Source organism: Onthophagus taurus, chromosome 7 (genome assembly GCF_036711975.1).
Source record: "Onthophagus taurus isolate NC chromosome 7, IU_Otau_3.0, whole genome shotgun sequence".
In the NCBI taxonomy this organism is placed as follows: Eukaryota; Metazoa; Arthropoda; class Insecta; order Coleoptera; family Scarabaeidae; genus Onthophagus; species Onthophagus taurus.
Window position 1 is genome coordinate 3975177 of NC_091972.1, and position 19394 is coordinate 3994570.

The 19394-nt window shown below is 32.6% G+C and overlaps 2 protein-coding genes across 2 annotated transcripts in view; one reads left to right on the forward strand and one right to left on the reverse strand.

Annotated features, from left to right (window-relative positions):
• Positions 1-31: 31 nt before the first annotated feature.
• The window catches only part of LOC111421389 (E3 ubiquitin-protein ligase AMFR-like), a 28316-nt gene continuing 8953 nt past the window's right edge, over positions 32-19394 (forward strand). The window contains exons 1-2 of the mRNA XM_071197902.1: positions 32-642; positions 15901-16158. Of these exons, the coding sequence (XP_071054003.1) occupies positions 382-642; positions 15901-16158 (519 nt within the window). The 5' untranslated portion in view covers positions 32-381. The remainder of the gene's footprint in view (positions 643-15900; positions 16159-19394) is intronic.
• LOC139430681 (uncharacterized) lies at positions 11653-14409 on the reverse strand. The gene is made up of 2 exons (XM_071197901.1): positions 14219-14409; positions 11653-13938 (listed from the first exon to the last, which is right to left on the reverse strand). Exon 2 carries the CDS (start codon positions 13936-13938, stop codon positions 11869-11871), a length of 2070 nt encoding a protein of 689 aa, XP_071054002.1. The 5' UTR covers positions 14219-14409; the 3' UTR covers positions 11653-11868.

Below are 19394 nucleotides of genomic sequence, written 5' to 3' on the forward strand. Positions count from 1 at the left end.
CGTTGCATACCGGTAACCGGCATCTAGAGACAACGATAACGACGACGTGTCGTTACGAGAATCGTTGCTCGCTCCGTATCAGACCGTATGCGATGAAGGTCATCGTCGTCGACGACGAACGAACGTCGTGGCCCCACTACTCGATCTCCTACGCGTTGCCGATTATACGCTCACCATTTTCAACCAGTCAACAAGCTGTATAAGTACGATTTTGATTTTATAATACGACACGCGAAGTTGTCTACTTGGACGAGTGACAAGCGTGGAATTTGTTTGTGATAGTGTCAAAGAAAAAGGAAGGGTTTGTTGCACGAATAGTTAGTTTTGAAAGACTTTAGGGTTGAAAGAGTAAAACGTGAGTGCTAAAAAAAATAATTGAGAATGCCATACGTTTTGAATGATGGGGCTACGATATTGCCCACATTAAAAGCTTACACGGCAGTTAGCGTCTTAGCTTTGAGTGCTTGTATCTATTTTGCAACTCAAACCATCAAAGATCCCATTTGGATGCAGTCTCAAATAACTGAAGCAGTTGATAATGGACAAAATGATACTGAAAATTTCGAGGCTGGTGATTTATCTTGGGGGCAATATGTTTACCAGGTGTTTTCTGTTATGATTAGGGAACCTGTGTCAGTTTGGGTAAGTTTTTTACATATTTGGTTTAGTTTTAGGAATGTGATTAATCATGTTTTATTTCATTTGAACCTTGTTATCGAAGTTGTGACAATAATTGTGCCTAGTTTAGTTAGTAATTTATGTAACAGAGATATCTGGAACATAAATAAAGATAATTAATAGTAAAAATGTCATTGATATGAGGAATAATGTAATGATGACTTTTGGTGGAGGAGCTGGGTTAATGATTTGTGTGATTTTAATGTATTTTTATTTGTTTTGCAGCTTTCTAACTTAAATTAGCTTAAAACAACAACATAATTTTAATCTATGACTGATCCATCTGTAATCATTAAATTTTATCATATGGTTGTTATCGTTAATCCCTCAAAATTGCAAACAAAAATCACCGATTAAACCTCATAAATTATTTATTGATGATAAATCGGTATATTAAGAGAATAAAACGTTAAAAAATATAAATAAGGTGCCAGACGCCAATAAAAAAATCATATAACGTTTTTCTTTGAAAAATCTATAATTTTATGATAAACTTTTTATTGAGGATGTTTAATTTATTTTCGTTTGACAAATTAAATCCAATGAAATTTTAAAAATTATAAAAAAATAAAGATTTAGATTCAGTTTTATAGAAGCCAATAAAAATATTGTTTTGTTCTTTAATCTTCTTAATGAGTTTACGTGGTTAGTTTTCCTCAAATTATTTACATTTTAGTTGTTCTTTCCTGTTTAATCAAACATCCTAAAAAAGTGAAATGAAATAATTTTAAATCTGTAGGTGAGGTGCATATCGACATATGCCAATTTGCAGCATATGGTAAAAATGTTTTAAGTGAGAGAAGTTGTCGTGAGTGGTTTCAAAAGTTTAAAAACGGTGAGTTTGACGTGGAAGACAAAGAACGTAGTGGAAGGTCCAAAGTATATGAAAACACAGAATTGGAAGCATTCTTGGGGGAAGATTCGTGCCAAACGCAAGAAGAAATAGCACATCGTTTAAAAACATTGGAAATGATTCAAAAACAAGGAAATGGGATTTTGCACGTGTGAAATGTTGCTTGCCAGGCATAAAAGAAAGGGTTTTTTGCATCGTATAGTAACTGGTGATGAAAAATGGATCCACTATGATAACCCATAAAAAAGAAAATCATGGGGACCACCTTCCCATGCTTCAACATGGAAAAACGCCCATTACTACTCCAAACACGACAAAATTATTCTCCTATATGATAATGATAATCCAATATGGTTTGTCTTAGAAAGATTAAATTTGGCAGGCAGTCCAATGTTATCATAAGAAATCGTTTAACCCTAAAGCTAAACTCTTCAAAAGTTACATATGATTCGACATGTGATCCATTCGGTTCATATATTTCAGTAACTTAAGAAAAAATATTATTATTATTGACGAATCAACGAATCAGTGAATATGATTTACTATGTGAACTGCAGTTCTCTGTTCTGGAAAAATCATTAGAAAGTTTCTAGACACTTCTGGACATCTTTAAAAACCTTCTAGAAATCTTTATAACTGTCTACAAAGCGTTTAAACACTATTTGATAATTACAGAGACCATTAGAAAGCGTCTAGACACTTTTGGACATCTTTACAGTCCCCTAGTTTATTACTAGAAGTAGAACTAACATTAGAATTAGACATATTCAGGTTTAGCCGTCTTGAGAGACGGTAAAAAATCGTTGGAAAGTTTCTAGATACTTCTGGACATCTTTAAAATTCGTCTGGAAATCTTTATAACTGTCTAGAAAGCGTTTATACACTATTTGATAATTATAGAGACCACTAGAAAGCTTCTGGACACTTTAGGACATCATTAAAGCCCCTAGTTTATTACTAGAAATAGAACTAATACTAGAATTAGAAACATTCGGGTTTAGCCGTCTTGAGAGACGAGCGAAAAATCATTAGAAAGTTTCTAGACACTTCTGGATATCTTTAAAAATCTTCTGGAAATCTTTATAACTGTCTAGAAAGCGTTTAAACACTATTTCATAATTATAAAGATCATTAGAAAGCTTCTGAACATTTTTGGACATCTTTAAAGTCCCCTAGTTTATTACTAGAGGTAAAACTAATACTAGAATTAGAAACATTCGGATTTAGCCGTCTTGAGAGACAGTGAAAAGTCGTTAGAAAGTTTCTAGACATTTCTGGACATCTTTAAAAATCGCCTGGAAATCTTTATAACTGTCTAGAATGCGTTTATACACTATTTGATAATTATAGAGACCACTAGAAAGCTTCTGGACACTTTTGGACATCATTAAAGCCTCTAGTTTATTACTAGAAGTAGAACTAATACTAGAATTAGAAACATTCGGGTTTAGCCGTCTTGAGAGACGAGCGAAAAATCATTAGAAAATTTCTAGACACTTCTGGATATCTTTAAAAATCTTCTGGAAATCTTTATAACTGTCTAGAAAGCGTTTAAACACTATTTGATAATTATAAAGATAATTAGAAAGCTTCTGGACATTTTTGGACATCTTTAAAGTCCCCTAGTTTATTACTAGAGGTAAAACTAATACTAGAATTAGAAACATTCGGATTTAGCCGTCTTGAGAGACAGTGAAAAATCGTTAGAAAGTTTCTAGACACTTCTGGACATCTTTAAAAATCGTCTGGAAATCTTTATAACTGTCTAGAAAGCGTTTAAACACTATTTGATAATTATAGAGACCACTAGAAAGCTTCTGGACACTTTAGGACATCATTAAAGCCCCTAGTTTATTACTAGAAGTAGAACTAATACTAGAATTAGAAACATTCGGGTTTAGCCGTCTTGAGAGACGAGCGAAAAATCATTAGAAAGTTTCTAGACACTTCTGGATATCTTTAAAAATCTTCTGGAAATCTTTTTAACTGTCTAGAAAGCGTTTAAACACTATTTGACAATTGTAAAGATCATTAGAAAGCTTCTGGACATTTTTGGACATCTTTAAAGTCCCCTAGTTTATTACTAGAGGTAAAACTAATACTAGAATTAGAAACATTCGGATTTAGCCGTCTTGAAAGACAGTGAAAAATCGTTAGAAAATTTCTAGATACTTCTGGACATCTTTAAAAATCGTCTGGAAATCTTTATAACTGTCTAGAAAGCGTTTAAACACTATTTGATAATTATAGAGACCACTAGAAAGCTTCTGGACACTTTTGGACATCCTTAAAGCCCCTTAGTTTATTACTAGAAGTAATTTTTACGATACTTTAGCTTTCTAGGGTTAAGATCAATGGGATCAATACTGCAGGGTGTTCAAGCAAACTAATCTTTTAATTGGTTACAAGTAACACAGTGACATAGCTTTTGAAACAAGTTGATTTTGATTATCGATACTGAGATCAAGTATTTCGTAGATTTAACATCATTAGTTGCCAAACTAATTTTATAATGAAAATTATTTTTTGCTTTGCGCTGATTGAAGTTTATAAAACCGGACCTCTTAAACTTTTGGTTGCTTACATAAATTTAAATAAAAAAATGTTAATTTATTCATAAACATCTTAAATCAATTTGAATTATTATTTTTTACAATCATCGATAAGTTTGCTTACATACATTAAATGAACAAAAAATAACGTATCCTTAAATAACTACCAATACATTTTCTACAACTATTTTACATAGAAAATTAATGTTAACACGAACACGTTATAAACTATGTGTATAATAAAATTTGTCCTTGTCGTTTTTAATTGTGGTATTGTTGCCAAATAGTTGCTTTAGATTCCAACACCTTGAATTCTATTTAACGAAATGAAAAAAAAATTATGACGTAGATAATCACGTTATTATGTTAGATTATAATTGTTATGGGAACACATTGTAAGTTTTCATTCTAATCTGGAAACCTTATAACTCGTTTGCCAACACCACCCACACATACACATATTTATTAGACTACATTTAAAAACATTTCATTTATCATTTTAGTAGTGATACTAAAATATTTTTGCTCTCCGTTTATTTTAGTACGTTGTTTTTATTTTTTGAAACCTATTTCCAAAAATTATTTTTAAAACGAAAACGTAAGTAAAGGCATAAATATTGAGTTAAAATGTGTGTTTAGATTTGTAACATTTTGTAGATGATTCATGTACTTAATAAACAGTAAGTGAAAAGTCATTGAATTTTTATTAGTAAGTTTAAAATGGTTACGTCGTTTTCAACTAGTACGCCAAATAAAGAGTTGTATTTATTGTTTATTCTTTAACAGTGAGATCTGGGTCGATAGAGAAATGTGTCAGTGTCGCTATAAATTAGATTCCGAATTCGACCTGCGTTTGGCAACGAGTCAAGTGATGTTCCAGTATTTTTTTTATACGTTTCGTTTTATTTTGCGCCAAATGAAAAAACTTTGAAAATAGACACCCAAAATATATCATCTTAAATAAAACCGTTGTTGATGAGACTAACATAAAAATCTCTTTTCATTCAATTCACAGCCTTTATTTTTCATTAATCTTCATGGACTATCGCAAAATGTTAAATGCAGGTTCGTGATGAATAATGATTTGACGTTTATCAATAATTCAATAGTCCATAAGAATAGTCGTAATTTACGCTAAAGCGATTTGTTAGAGTATTACATTGCAAAACATAACGATGCCTTTCTAAACTCCTTATGAGTAACATTTACGATATTTTAGTTATGCAATATATTATTACTATTTTTTAAAATTCTTTTTTTGACGTAAAACATTAGAATTTGACGCACTAAAATTTTCTTTAACTTTTCTATTACTATGTGAGAGTGCTACTTACCATTGCAATAGATAAAGTTGCTCAAGGCTATAGTCATATTTAAAAATATCTATGTTTTTAGTTGTGCACGAAATTTATTAATTAAAGGTATCAATTTCAATAAATTGTAACTTATTATTTATTATAGATGTAATGCAAAGCGCGATGGAAAAATAGCAATAACAGATAATACTAAAATATTTGATCAATCTTTATCGCTTACACTTAACCAAAAAGTACATTAAATTGATAACATGTACATTAATGCTCTTCTAATGTACGGGTTTACTCGATTAATAAAAAACGATGTTGAGTCAAGTTGAAATGAGTAATGTTTTAACTCAAACAAAGTTCTCAAATTTAAACATTTTTGGTAACTTTAATTAAATAGGTTCATGTCAAGATCTTTATTCAAGTACTTTAAATACAGAAAGATAGAAAGCTACGGAAGATCGCAGTCTAGCTTAATAAACAACATTAACTGAATTACAGTGGAATCTCACATAACGAGCATAATTCGTTCCAGAATCTTACTCGTAATGCGAAATACTCGTTAAGTGAAACAATGTTTCTTATTCATATAAATAAGGGACTTCCCCTACGTGTGTCACTCGTTATGCGAAATATTGATCGTTATTTTACTCGTTATGAGAGATACTCGTTAAGCGAGGTTCCACTGTAATTATTCTTCTTCTTCCAGTGGCGTTACAACTCGGAATGAGGCTTAACCTCCTTCAATTTATGCCTCCAAGAACTCGTCGCAGCCGCTCACCAATTCCTTACTTGAAGCAACTCCAAAACTTTGTTATCTTGCCATCGCGTTCGAGGTCTTCCCCTTGGTTTCTTTATTGCAGATTGACCTGTTATTCGTTTAGGAACTCTTCTTTCACCCTTTCCTTCCTCGTCTTTAGCCCACTAAAATCTTCAGATCCCGGCTTCCAGTTCGTGGTTATATCAAATATTTAAATACTCCTAATATATCTTCTCATTTGTCCAGAAAGTTTCGGGTTTAGCCGTGCCTCTGGAGATAGTTCTAGGTCTAGTGTTAGTTCTAGCTTTACACTAGCACTGTTACTATGTTCTAGAACTAACACTATACTTAGAACTAGAATCATTTGGGTTTAGCCGCACGTCTCTAAAGACGGCTAAACCCGAATGATTCTAGTTCTAAGTATAGTGTTAGTTCTAGTTTTACACTTGCACTGTCACTAGAACTAACATTAGACCTAGAAACATTCAGATTTAGCAGTACGTCTCTTAAGACGGCTAAACCCAAATGATTGTAGTTTAACTATACGACATATAACTAATATATGGACCGTTTATTTTGAAAGTGGTGTAAGTCCATTTTCTCTTGTTTCGAGAAAATTAAAGGTTAACATATCTGTTAATTATAAAATTTAGGCAAATTATATCAAGTCTGGCAATATTTCTACTGTTTTACTAAACTGATGTATACTTACAGGCTGCAAATGGACTTACACCACTTTCAAAATTAGACAATTGTAAAAATTGTTTAATTTCAATTTTGAAAAATCAAATATAACTTAAAATATACTTCATATTGATCCAATTCTGTTAACAAATAATGACACGACATAAAATAGAAGTAGTATTTTTAATTTTAGACGCTAATTACATTGTTAAAAATACAAGATATTGATAATATTTTCTTATGCTCTGCATGTGGCAGTGTTTCGAAATATGCATGATGCACCGGTGGTATATAAGGTAATAACTGCTTGATGTCTTCATATTTTTCATAACTAATAGGCCTGGCATCTTGGTACAAAGGCGCCAGGGCGATTTTTTCAAATTTTAGCGGTCTTCCAGTATATGTAGGTAATAAATTTATAGTTTTAAATTCTTTGTCCTTCATCGATGTTTTATATAAAATAGTGTATGGACAACTTTTGTGAAACCTTATCCAACATATTTGCAACCAATTTACCTGTTCTCCATTAGTGTTTTTTTTAAGATTTTGTATTGAAACGAAATTCTCTCGTTTCATTTCATGCAAAATGAATTTATCATGTTTTCTACATTGTGTTATTACATCATAATAATCCTGTGGCGTGTAAATAAAATTATTTTTTCGCAATGCCATTTCTATGATGCCAAAATCTGCATCGTTCGGAAGGTATGAATGCCCCGAGAGTAAAAATTTTTGATCAATTATGTCAATGTTATTTTCCAACGACTGGACAACCTTCAACCACATCAATGCCATTTGTAAATTTCGATTTTGCCCAGTACACATTTTCTAAATGCCTCAAACTTGCCTAAACAGCAAGAAGCTACTTCTTGCGATCCACACATACATATTAACTTTATTGTCGTGCAAATTGTGACAACCCTCGTTTAAAACATACATATTTCGCTTATAATATGCGATTGAGACAAATAATTTGGGGTAAGGTAAGGCTTTTTGTAAGTCAAAAGAGCAGGCAAAGTATTTATCAGGATTTTTTTATGCCAGAATTTTATCTTCTTGTAATTCTTGCTAATTCAGCATCTTGGAAATGATGATGTTCATTTGTATTATATATATATATATATATATATATATATATAACATATTGTCTTTGTACAAGAATTGTTTTTTCTTCGTCATCAGTTGTTGTCTTAATTTTCATATTTAAGAAATCGCATTTAGCACAGGTATCGTTACGTGGCAAATGGAAGTGTAACTTGAAATCTCGAAATTCATTAACTGGACTCAAGTTATTTTCCTTGCATTTTTCTAAGTATATATTTCTTATGTTTAATTCAGGATTTAAAAACATCCGTTCTGGATTTTGGGATCGAATATAGTGACTTTCAAATGCCGGAAAGCTTTTTATGTGTTCAATCAGTGTATTCGTCACTAGCTCACTAGTTCTTCTGCAAGAGCCATCCATTTTCCAACCATGTCTTTCGGAATATTCTCATGCGCTTTTAGCATACGATCAATTCGTCCAGTAGATATTTGGAAAGTATTAATGAAACATTTCTTACATACTAAAATGTTTCTACCAGAAGTTACCAGGTAAAATTTATAAGCATATGCCCTCATAGTACCCGAATTATTTCTAGGCTTTCTTCTATTGACAGTTTCACGTTGAACATTACAATAGAGAAATACATTTTGCTTATTTTGTTTATTTGTTGCATATACAGGGTGATTCACATAAGAACCGACACAGAACAGGGACATGTAGAGGACAATAAATTAAGACGATTTAACACAACTTATCTCTATACTAAGTTGTACCCCTGAGGAGTTATAGGCCTTCAAAGTTGGGTCTTAAATATTTAAAACATTGAATATCTTCGTAATACATTAAGTTAGAAAAACCAAATTTGGTATTCGTTATGAGTGTACCGAGGGTATTAATTGGTAGCAAGTTGAGACCAATTGAGGCATTTGAAAGGGTTGATTACGGGTGATGGTCTCCTAAATTTTGACAGATTTTTTTAACCTTTTGGTGGATTTAACAGATTATTACCTGATTTCATGTGGAATTTAATTCTAAAACTTTTTCTACTCTTATTATTTTTTAAAAACCATTGTCGTTTTCATAAAAAACTCAAATAACTAAAGACACGAATTTCGTTGATGCTACTTAAAATCATCGAAAATTCAGTAGTCGGCTGTGAAATTGTACGTCAAACTTGATAAATAGGTTATAAAACCTTGTCGTCAAATAACTTTATAATCTATTTGTCAAGTTTGACGTACAATTTCATAGCCGACTACTGAATTTTCGCTTATTTTAAGCAACATTACGAAATACGTGGGTTTAATTATTTAAGTTTTCTATGAAAACGACAAAGTTTTTTAAAAAATAATAAGAGTAAGAAAAGTTTTAGAATTAAATCTCACATGAAATGAAGTAGTAATGTATTAAATCCGCCAAAAGATTAAAAAAATCTGTCAAAATTTAGGGTACCATCACCTTTAATCAACCCTTTGAAATGCTTCAATTGAGTTCAATTTGCTACCAATTAATACCCTTGGTACACTCATAACGTATACCAAATTTGGTTTTTCTAGCTTAATGTATTACGAAGATATTGAACTTTTAAAAAATTTAAGACCCAACTTTGAAGACCTATAACTCCTCAGGTGTACAACTTAGTATAGAGGTAAGTTACGTTAAATCATCTTAATTTATTGTCCTCTACATGTCCCTGCTCTGTGTCGGTTCTTATGTGAATCACCCTGTATTTTCCTTTATTTTGTATTGCAGAATCTAAGTGCTCAGTAACAATATCCTCATTTGATGAAGATAGTAGAGAATAATAGAGATTCTACCTCTATTATTCTTCTTCTCTTTTTAAGATTCGTTAATTTGTTAGTTGTCATAAAATAATAATAATAATAATAAATGTCTTTATTGCACATACCATTGTATACAACAAAAGAAAAAATATATATAATAATAACAAAAATTGTATCTATAGTGTAGATATATTCTAAACTAGAATGTTTAAACAACAAGAGACCAAAAAACTTAGTACCTAACACTACAAAAAAAGAAAAGAAAAAAAAATGGCATTGTGCAATAGGCGGGTTCCAGATAAAATCTGTTCAACCAACCTTACCACATACATAAACTTAATATTAATTATACTACACGCGTCCCACGACAACGACAATACAATTTCTTGAATATTCCTCCCTCTCCTGCTCTGAACATTAAAAAAAAATGCATTCAAATGAATAACTATGACAAGGCTGCACATTGCTCCAAAAATTTATCTTTATATAGTGTTTTTTTGAAATTAATGATATTTAGTTTTTTGATCATAGGCGGTAGCGTTCCATATGACTTATATATGTGATACGTAAAAGACCTGTGAAACAAAGAGGTTCTGTATTTTGGTGGATATATGCCATATTTTAATCTCGTTTGTAGAGCATTGTTAGCCCTTTTAAAAGTAATCCTCTCATACAAGTATGTCGGTATATGTGTTGTGACGATTTTATGAAACAAAACCAAACTGTGCAACTCCCGGCGGATATCCATTCTGTGCCACCCAACATCTTTCAGTTTGTGTGAGATTCTGTCATACTTCCGGATTCCAAAAATGAACCTAAGGCAACTATTTTGAACCTTTTGTATGCGATTCGATGTAAGCACATCTATAGCGGGATGATACACAGGCGCCATAAAGTTGAAGTGAGACAGCACAAGAGAATCACATAACTTGTTTTTTAATTTTATCGAAAGAACGGATCGGTGAGGATAAAGTTTTCTTAAACATGAATACGACCTTCTCATATAAATATTAATTTGAGCTTTAAATCTGAAGGTGTTATCTGTTGTTAAACCCAGGCATTTTGCTTCCTTAACAACATTGATTCTGGAACCATTTATATGAATATCAAGATCCAAGATCCATAATATTGATTTACCATTTGTTCTTACCTATATCACTATCTGATGTTAATCTGAAGTTATCCATTTTAGGAAAAAAATACAATAAGTAACCCAAAGTAACCTAAACTACTAACTCTTGACACGTAATATGACACATAATATAAAACAAATGCAAAAAATAACAGGCTATTGATCGACAACCATCAACTAAGTCCCTTACCTCTGTCAATTGGACTTACACCACTTTCATAATCGATGTTTATGATACTTCATTTTAAATGGTACAAAACAGGGGAATTTTTTAAGAAATTAAACACGAACTAGTTGTACACAAAAAATTTACATTAAATTAAGCATGAATTACGTAATATTTCATTTTTTTTCAAATCATATGTACTTTTCTAATAGGTATATTTAACCTTTGAAACCCTATAGGGGAAGGTGGGGCTACTTCGTACACGTTTTACTTATTGGGACATAAAAATGAAATGAGTTATTTTTTTAAATTGACACAGATATGAATGGATAGGTAGTGTATTTGGCTTAAAAATTCGATAGTTACGTTTTAAGTATGATGTAGCACTTCAGACTTATAAGCGATTTACCAAAACATGGAAATTGTGCGAATGTACCCCACGCGTGGGGTACATTCGTACATATGGTGGGGCACATTCATTCGCAGTGGGAAACATTGGTACACAGTAAAAAATAAACACAAAAATCACCGAAAATAATAATTTATTTACTAAAAATGCACTCTTAGTAAACAGTCATAGTCATATTTGACATATTATATTTATTTGTTAATATACTTATCTCTCAATTCAGACTTTATGAGATGAATTAATAACGACATTACAGTAATCAGCCTCAAAATCAAATAGAAAACTTAAAATCTAAAAACAAAGCTTAGGCACACATTCGCATTCTAAATAATAAGAACACTTTTATTACAATAATTTATATCATATGATATAATCTAGTTAAACTTTTTATGAAAACAAAAACCTAACGACCCTCCGTCTAACGAAAAAAAAAAGCCATCTCCTTATTATGTAAGCAACAAATTATTAAAAAAGAAGAAATCAAACTTAAACATTACGCAACTATTGGATATTGTATGGCGAAAAATCTTTTCCAAAGTTAAAAATACGGGCCGTCCTCGCTGTGGCAGCAGTTTTGGATTTTGGCAGTATAAGAATGATATCTGAAATAAGAACAGATCCTTCATCTTTCGTATTTGGATACACAAAATTCCAAGAACCGGCCTTTCCCTGCTTTTTTCTTAAAAATGAGATTTTATATTCTGATGGACTATATTTTTCAACGATTTCTCCAACGTAATGTAAAACTGACTTCTTTTTATCAAATTTCACTACAACAAAACTCCCTTTCTTAATGTTGTGAATCAAAACAGGTGTTTCTGTTTCTAATTCTTCACAGATGTCTTCAACCGGAGAAGCAGAACTTTCTCTCAAGCTCATATCAGTGTTAGTCTCACTCTCAGACTCTAAATCCTTCTTTTGTTTTTTTGACTTATCAACTTCGGTCGATACTAATTTCAGCGCACGTTTCACCTCCTTCACTCTATTTTTTCGTTCTTTCTCAATTTTCTTCGTTTCTTTTGCTCGTGCAATGTCTTCAAGTCTATTTTTTTCAGGTGTGTCGGTATATATTCTTGATTTGCCAATTTTTCTTTTCTTAGCTGTTGCAGACGTAGTTTTATGTATTTTAGGATAGGGTCGGATCATCTCTGGAGTTACTATTCCTAAAGATGTCGATGGTGAAGCCATTGCGTAACTGGACGATGAACAAACTACAGGCAACACAGGAGATGCAGGTGGTGAAGTTTGCGGAGCCTCTTGAGGCGCAGCTTCATCATTGGTTGCTTCGGCATTAGTCACAGATGGTTCTGGCGCAGAGTCGTTGTGGTACACTTGCACTGGAGCAAAATCTTCGTCGCTGAAAACAAGTTTGTTGAATGGCCATATACCGGTCTTCTCGAAAGCAGCAGTAATATTCTTACCATTGAAAGACTGAAAATAGGCTAATTTAGCCAGTTTTGGAATGCTGTAGATGTTAAGAGATTTCCCTGGATGAGACACATGCCAGTCGTTGAATGCAGTTTTCAGCTTTGATTTGAATGGGCCAAAGACTCCAACATCCAACGGTTGGAGACGGTGCGTGGTATGTGGAGGGAATGACAGATAAATAATTCCATTCTCACGTGCATAATTTATTGCATCAATGGTCACGTGGCTTTCGTGATTGTCACACAGAAGTAAAATTGGGTTTTCTTTTGAGCACACCGTATGTCTCTGCATATGTTTCAGGACATCTAAAAAAATGACTGAGTTAATCCAACCGCTCTTCGTAGCCACTCCCAAACTTCCTTCTGGTGCACCATCAATGAAATGGTCCTTGTAATGCACCCTTGGAAACACAAATAAAGGTGGGATAGTATTTCCGTTTGCGCAAATAAAGCCCCCAAAGGTAACTAGCTCCCCTCTTTCAGCGGACACGAGTTGACCCACTTGTTTTTGAGTTTTTTCAGCTAAAACTCTGGGCGTATTTAATACTGTGGAAATACCAGACTCGTCAAAATTGTAAATACGATCTCCAGTAAATTTGTGCTTCTGTAAGACTTGTTCCAGGTTCTCAAAAAATTCGCCAACAGCTGACTTATTAAATCCAAATGACCTAGCTGCACTAGTATTCTCGGGTTTTCGTAAACTTAAATTGGCGTTTCGTTTACGATAGCAGGCCAACCAATCTTTACCGGCCATTTTGTTTTCATCCCAGCTGGGCGGGTATCGAAAGTTATTCAATTTTGCAAATTGGTAGGAAAGTTTCCTAATTTGTTCCAGTGTTAAACCGTAGTGCCTCTTGGAACTGATTATGATATACTCATTTAGCATATCTTCTTCTTCTTTGGTAAAAACTTGATTGGCAGTATACTTTGAGTTAAACAATCGATTAGATGTAGTAGGTTCTCCAGATTTGGCTTTACGAATTTTATTAATACGAGTTTCAAGGGTTGATGGCTTTATACCATATTTATTTGCAGACTTTCTAGTAGATAGGTTTTTATTTAGGACCTCCTTAATTGCTGATGTCATAGCCTCTTCATCCACTATACCGCTTCTGGTATTCTTCCGTTTGTAGTTGCGCACCATCTGAAAAGAATTATGATAAGCTTGCTAATTAGATTAAGATTTCGTAAGGGGTACATTCGTACAGTACGAATGTGCCCCACGTATTAGTGAACGAACGTACCCCAACCAACATAAAAGTAACATTTTATAACCTAGAAAAAAAACCATTGAGAAGATGGTAAAACTAATGAAAAACACATAAAACCAATACATTTTCAGTGATTATGACAAATAACCAAAACATCTGTGACGTTATCACGAGAGTTAAATGAGTTTAAGTTAACAAGAAAAAAATACTTACGGTGACGAAAAACACGTTGCGGCTTGCCCCGATGCCGGCGACGCTCGCACTGCCTCTTCACTCCGCGAGCCGAGTGTCCGTAAGTGTGCGCATTACGCACTCAAAGCTGAATTCTCTAGCACTATCTATAGGCTATATATAGCTAGTGTCCGAAAGTGCCCCGCGAACGAAATAGCCCCCCCTTCCCCTATCATATAACCTATATCAAAATTGTTCAAAATGAAGATTATATTTGTATAGAATAGTATATTTGTGCATAAAATTATTTTTCTTTATTCTATATTTTTATATGTTCAAAATAAAATAAATAAAATTCATTTTTAAATTTGAAACTAATAATAACTTATGGTGTAACTTCGCAACTTGGTCATTGACCTTGTTAGAAAGTATCACTAGAACTTTGAGGAAATCGTTTGCAGATAGAGAAGAAAGTTCTTATAAAGGTCTTATGTAATCAACATTTATCATTTAAAAAGCAACAACCTCTGCTAATAAGCGATTATAAACTGAGTCAATCTTTATTTTTATTAATTTAGATAATAATTTTGACCTTCTAAAATTCTCAATTTCAACTGTATCATTTTTATTATTATTTTATATCATCATTTTGCATCATTATCCTTGAAAATCCATTTATAACACCAACTCACCTACACATATACATAAACAATACGAAAAAACCTCTCATTTAACGCTACAACAATACGTGTCCCAAATATTTACATTATACTCGTATAATTTTCGGTTAATTCTGTTATTAATCGAACAAACAAATTCTATTTTTAACTCTATAGCGATTACTTTTAATTTCATTTGACGTCAAAGAATTCGTTAAATTAAACCTTCAGTTGTAACTTTCATTTCCTCATTTAACCGTTTTGTAATAATCCCCAAAATACAATTTCCGCGTTTTCTTCTGTATAATGACGGGGAGGATTTGTTCACTTTCTCCTTTAAAGTCAAAAGGGTCAATGCTGCGGTCGACGTCCACAGCTGTTATTGACCTAAACGGCCGTGTATCATGTTTTATTTATTGCGTTTAAACGAGAGGGAAGTTATATATACGTGGCTTAGGCCACGTAATCCATTGAAATTAATGTTATTCTCTTTTCCATTTATGTAATGGTCACATCAAGGAAGTCGTTTCATTTGAGGTCGTTTAGAAGTAAATTGTTTGTGTGTAAGAAGTAGATTTATAACCAATTTTTAATGATTTAAACTTTTCCAGATGATTCTAGTATAAATTAATGTTTTAGATGTTTTTGGTGGGAATTTTACCAGAAGCTATTTTTTCTTATATATTTTGCGTCTTTAATTGAATAAATTAGGTTAAAATGACAAGGATTTTGATGGCGCGTGGAAATTTAGATTGCAGTCACTAATTAAGATAATTATCTCCTTTCGTTTTCGCAATAACATTTAATTCGAGGCGCCATATTTTAGCATTCTAAACACGATTACTTTTTTTTTATAATTTCAAATTGAGTTGTAACAACAATTTAATTATTCATTAATTTGTTTGTGTTGAATTCACGTTTTATTGCAATTAAGTTATTTTGGTTCCACTATAACACTTATTCTATCTTACTTGCAAAACAAAAAATGTTACTTCAAATCATTATTTGTTTCGTAAATTTTAGTTGTATTATTTTTTAATTTTTCTTCTTTGTTTTTTGTTGCAGATGATGATCAATATGGGCTTCTGCTGGTTGATTATCCTCACGAAATCCGTTCAACACTTCGTTTTCGGCGATTTAAGAGTCTCCGAACGACAACATCTTAAAGATAAATTTTGGAACTATATGTTTTATAAATTTATCTTTGTTTTCGGTATCGTTAACGTTCAATACGTCGATGAGGTGCTGTTATGGTGTTCGTGGTTTGCACTGTTAGGGTTTTTACATCTTTTATGTCAACTTGGAAAAGATAGATTCGAATATGTACGTATATTACATTACATTACATTACATTACATAGAATACATATCGGGTAGGCTGCCAACCAACCTTGCACCGCGACCCTAAGGATCTATTGTACCCCGATAGATATCGTTATCAAATTTCACCGTGCAGTCCAATGCTCTTAACGAACATTAATACCTTGCTCGGCGAAAGGTCATTCAGATCTTTTGAGGAGATAAACTGCGACCCAAAAATCGAGAATCTGATACGGTTAACGGCAGGGCAGTGGCATAAAACATACTCAACCGTCTCTGCTTCCTCCGCACATAGTCGGCATTCAACATCGTCGGCTAAACCCAACAAGTTGAGGTGTGCTTTTAATCGGCAGTGCCCAGTAAAAACACCCATTAGAACTTTTATGCTACTACGGGCAAGTCCTAAAATATTCCCGGGTTTGACAGTGGCGATGTTAACCCTTTGCACTCGTATATATGTCCTTTTGTGAGTACACTGTACAGGGTGTCCCAATTTCGATGTCCGCATAGGCTATCTCCGAAACTAAAAGAGATAGAAAAAAAGTAGCTTACATGTCATGATCTCGTTTTTCGAGAAAATGCTAATGCCGAAAACTCCGAACAGCTATCGTCTTTTGTTTTCGTCCTATCGGCAAAAACTGAAAATTATGCGAAAACGACAATCGCGAATATCTCACTTATTATCAAAGATGGAGTATTATAAATAAAACATTATATGGGCAACTTTTTACGAAGAATTCAGTGGCGTAGGTAGAATTTTTTTCCCATTTTTTATTTTCGAGATTTTTGACGTAACTTTATTTTTTTAAATGGAAACCATAGTTGGCTATGACCTAAAATAATTTGTTATTTCCTTCTGATAACAAATATATATAGTTTGTGAGGCATATTTCTTATAGTTATTGAATAATTAACAAAAATTCATTTTGTTCTATCTAAACATAATGTATGTATTTAAAAGTTAATGTTGCTATGGTGATAACCATACATACTATGATGGAACATAATGTATCAAATAATTGCCAAAGTTTGTATTTAAAAATTCGATAACAACTCTGGCATTATGAGCTGGTATGATGCACCAGCATGTTAGGTGTCAAAGTATAACAAAACTAAATAAAACTTTACAATGAACTTCGAAAATTATGAAAATGTAACATGATGGAATGCTATATGTTATCAGATAAGAATGCGACGTTAGCCGCGGAATTATATTTCACAAGGTATCCGGAAAGAAGACAACCGCACGTAAGAACCTTCAGCCGGTTAGCAGAAAATTTAATAGATTTTTGGTCCATCCCCAAACCACGTGCAAAAACATACCAGAATGGCCTGCAAGAGGATGAAGTCAATGTGTTGGCTTCACTTGCGATAAATCCATCAACATCTTGCAGAGAAATTGAACAAGACGTCTGACCCAAAAACCGCTGCTCCCGAATATGAAAGAAAAATATGTAAACCATACAAAGCGGGGCTAACTCATTATTTACGTGCCGGAGATGTCAATCTAAGATTAGAATTTTGTAGATGATATTTAGAAAGATTAAATAATCTGCTGTTTGTTCAAAATGTCACCTGGACCAATGAAGTCTCTGAGTGTTCAAAGAAGGTTGAGGTTCAATGTATGGTGTGCCCTTTTAGATAATAGAATGTTGGCATATAGTATCTACCATAAAAACTTAAACTCAGGTAATACCTCAATATATCAAGGCAGCACATTGTGCCTTTGGTCGACAATTTGCCATTAAATAAGTCTCAAATGATATATTTTCAATATGACTGAGCACCAGCACATAATGCCAGAGTTGTTAGTGAATTTTTAAATACTACTACAAACTTTGGCAATAATTGGAAACAATGGGCACGTTCAGCCGGTGTCAACTGTTAAGTTGCTATATTAGCAGTCGCGGCTGAACGATATGCTAAGTCAGCGCTGTTACGCAGCAGTTTAGTAAATATCTCAGCGTAAGTAATCTGCGCTTAGTTTGTCAACGGTTGTGAAATTCTAGGTTAGGATTAATATTTTTTGTTTCTCCCCTTTAATTTTGAAACTGGCAGAACTGTATAAAATGAAATGAGCCTTAAAATCAACATCATCATCCATTATCTCTTCTAATTACACAAAATTTTCAAAAATATTATTGTTGGCCATAGTTTTAGGTTGTGCTGAACTGCTAATTCTCAATTGCTTGTTCAGCCGATTTCGTTCCGCTGTATTAAAGCTCATACAACTAGCTGACTGATTTAATTCAACTGTTGACACCTGCTGAACGTACCCAATGTTTTCCATCGTGGCATTGTTATCACCATAACAACATTAAGTTTTAAATACATACAATAGTTTTAGAAAGAACAAAACAAATTGATACATTATGTTCCATCATAGTATGTATGGTTATCACCATAGCAACATTAACTTTTAAATACATACATTAGTTTTAGATAGAACAAAATGAATTTATGTTAATTATTCAATAACTATAAGAAATATACCCCACAAACTATATATATTTGTTATCAGAAGAAAATAACAAATTATTTTAGGTCATAGCCAACTATGGTTTCCGTTTAAAAAAATAAAGTTATGTCTCAAATCTCGAAAATAAAAGATGGGAAAAAAATTCTACCTACGCCACTGAATTCTTCGTAAAAAGTTGCCCATATAATGTTTTATTTATAATACTCCATCTTTGATAATAAGTGAGATATTCGCGATTGTCGTTTTCGCAAAATTTTTAGTTTTTGCCGATAGGGCGAAAACAAAAGACGATAGCTGTTCGGAGTTTTCGGCATTAGCATTTTCTCGAAAAACGAGATCATGACATGTAAGCTACTTTTTTTCTATCTCTTTTAGTTTCGGAGATAGCCTATGTGGACATCGAAATTGGGACACCCTGTACTCGGACTATTATTTTATCTACTTATCTGTCTACTCGGAATTTTTTTTATATGGGATTTTTTTAAATGCGCTAATATTGCTTAGTAAATACACTTAGTGTAAAAACAAAATAAAAATTTGGGAAAATTAAAAAAAAAATCGCTTAATGTTAAAAACTATGGGATGTTTTTTAAAAAATATTTTTTTATGCAGATGTTTATTCAAATTAAACACAATAATTTATTACAATTATATCATGAAAAATAACTAAATAAAAAATAATGGCTTATAAAAATAATAAATCTTGAGGATAGAGAAATACAAATAAAACCTAACATTATCATAATCACTACCATTATCAT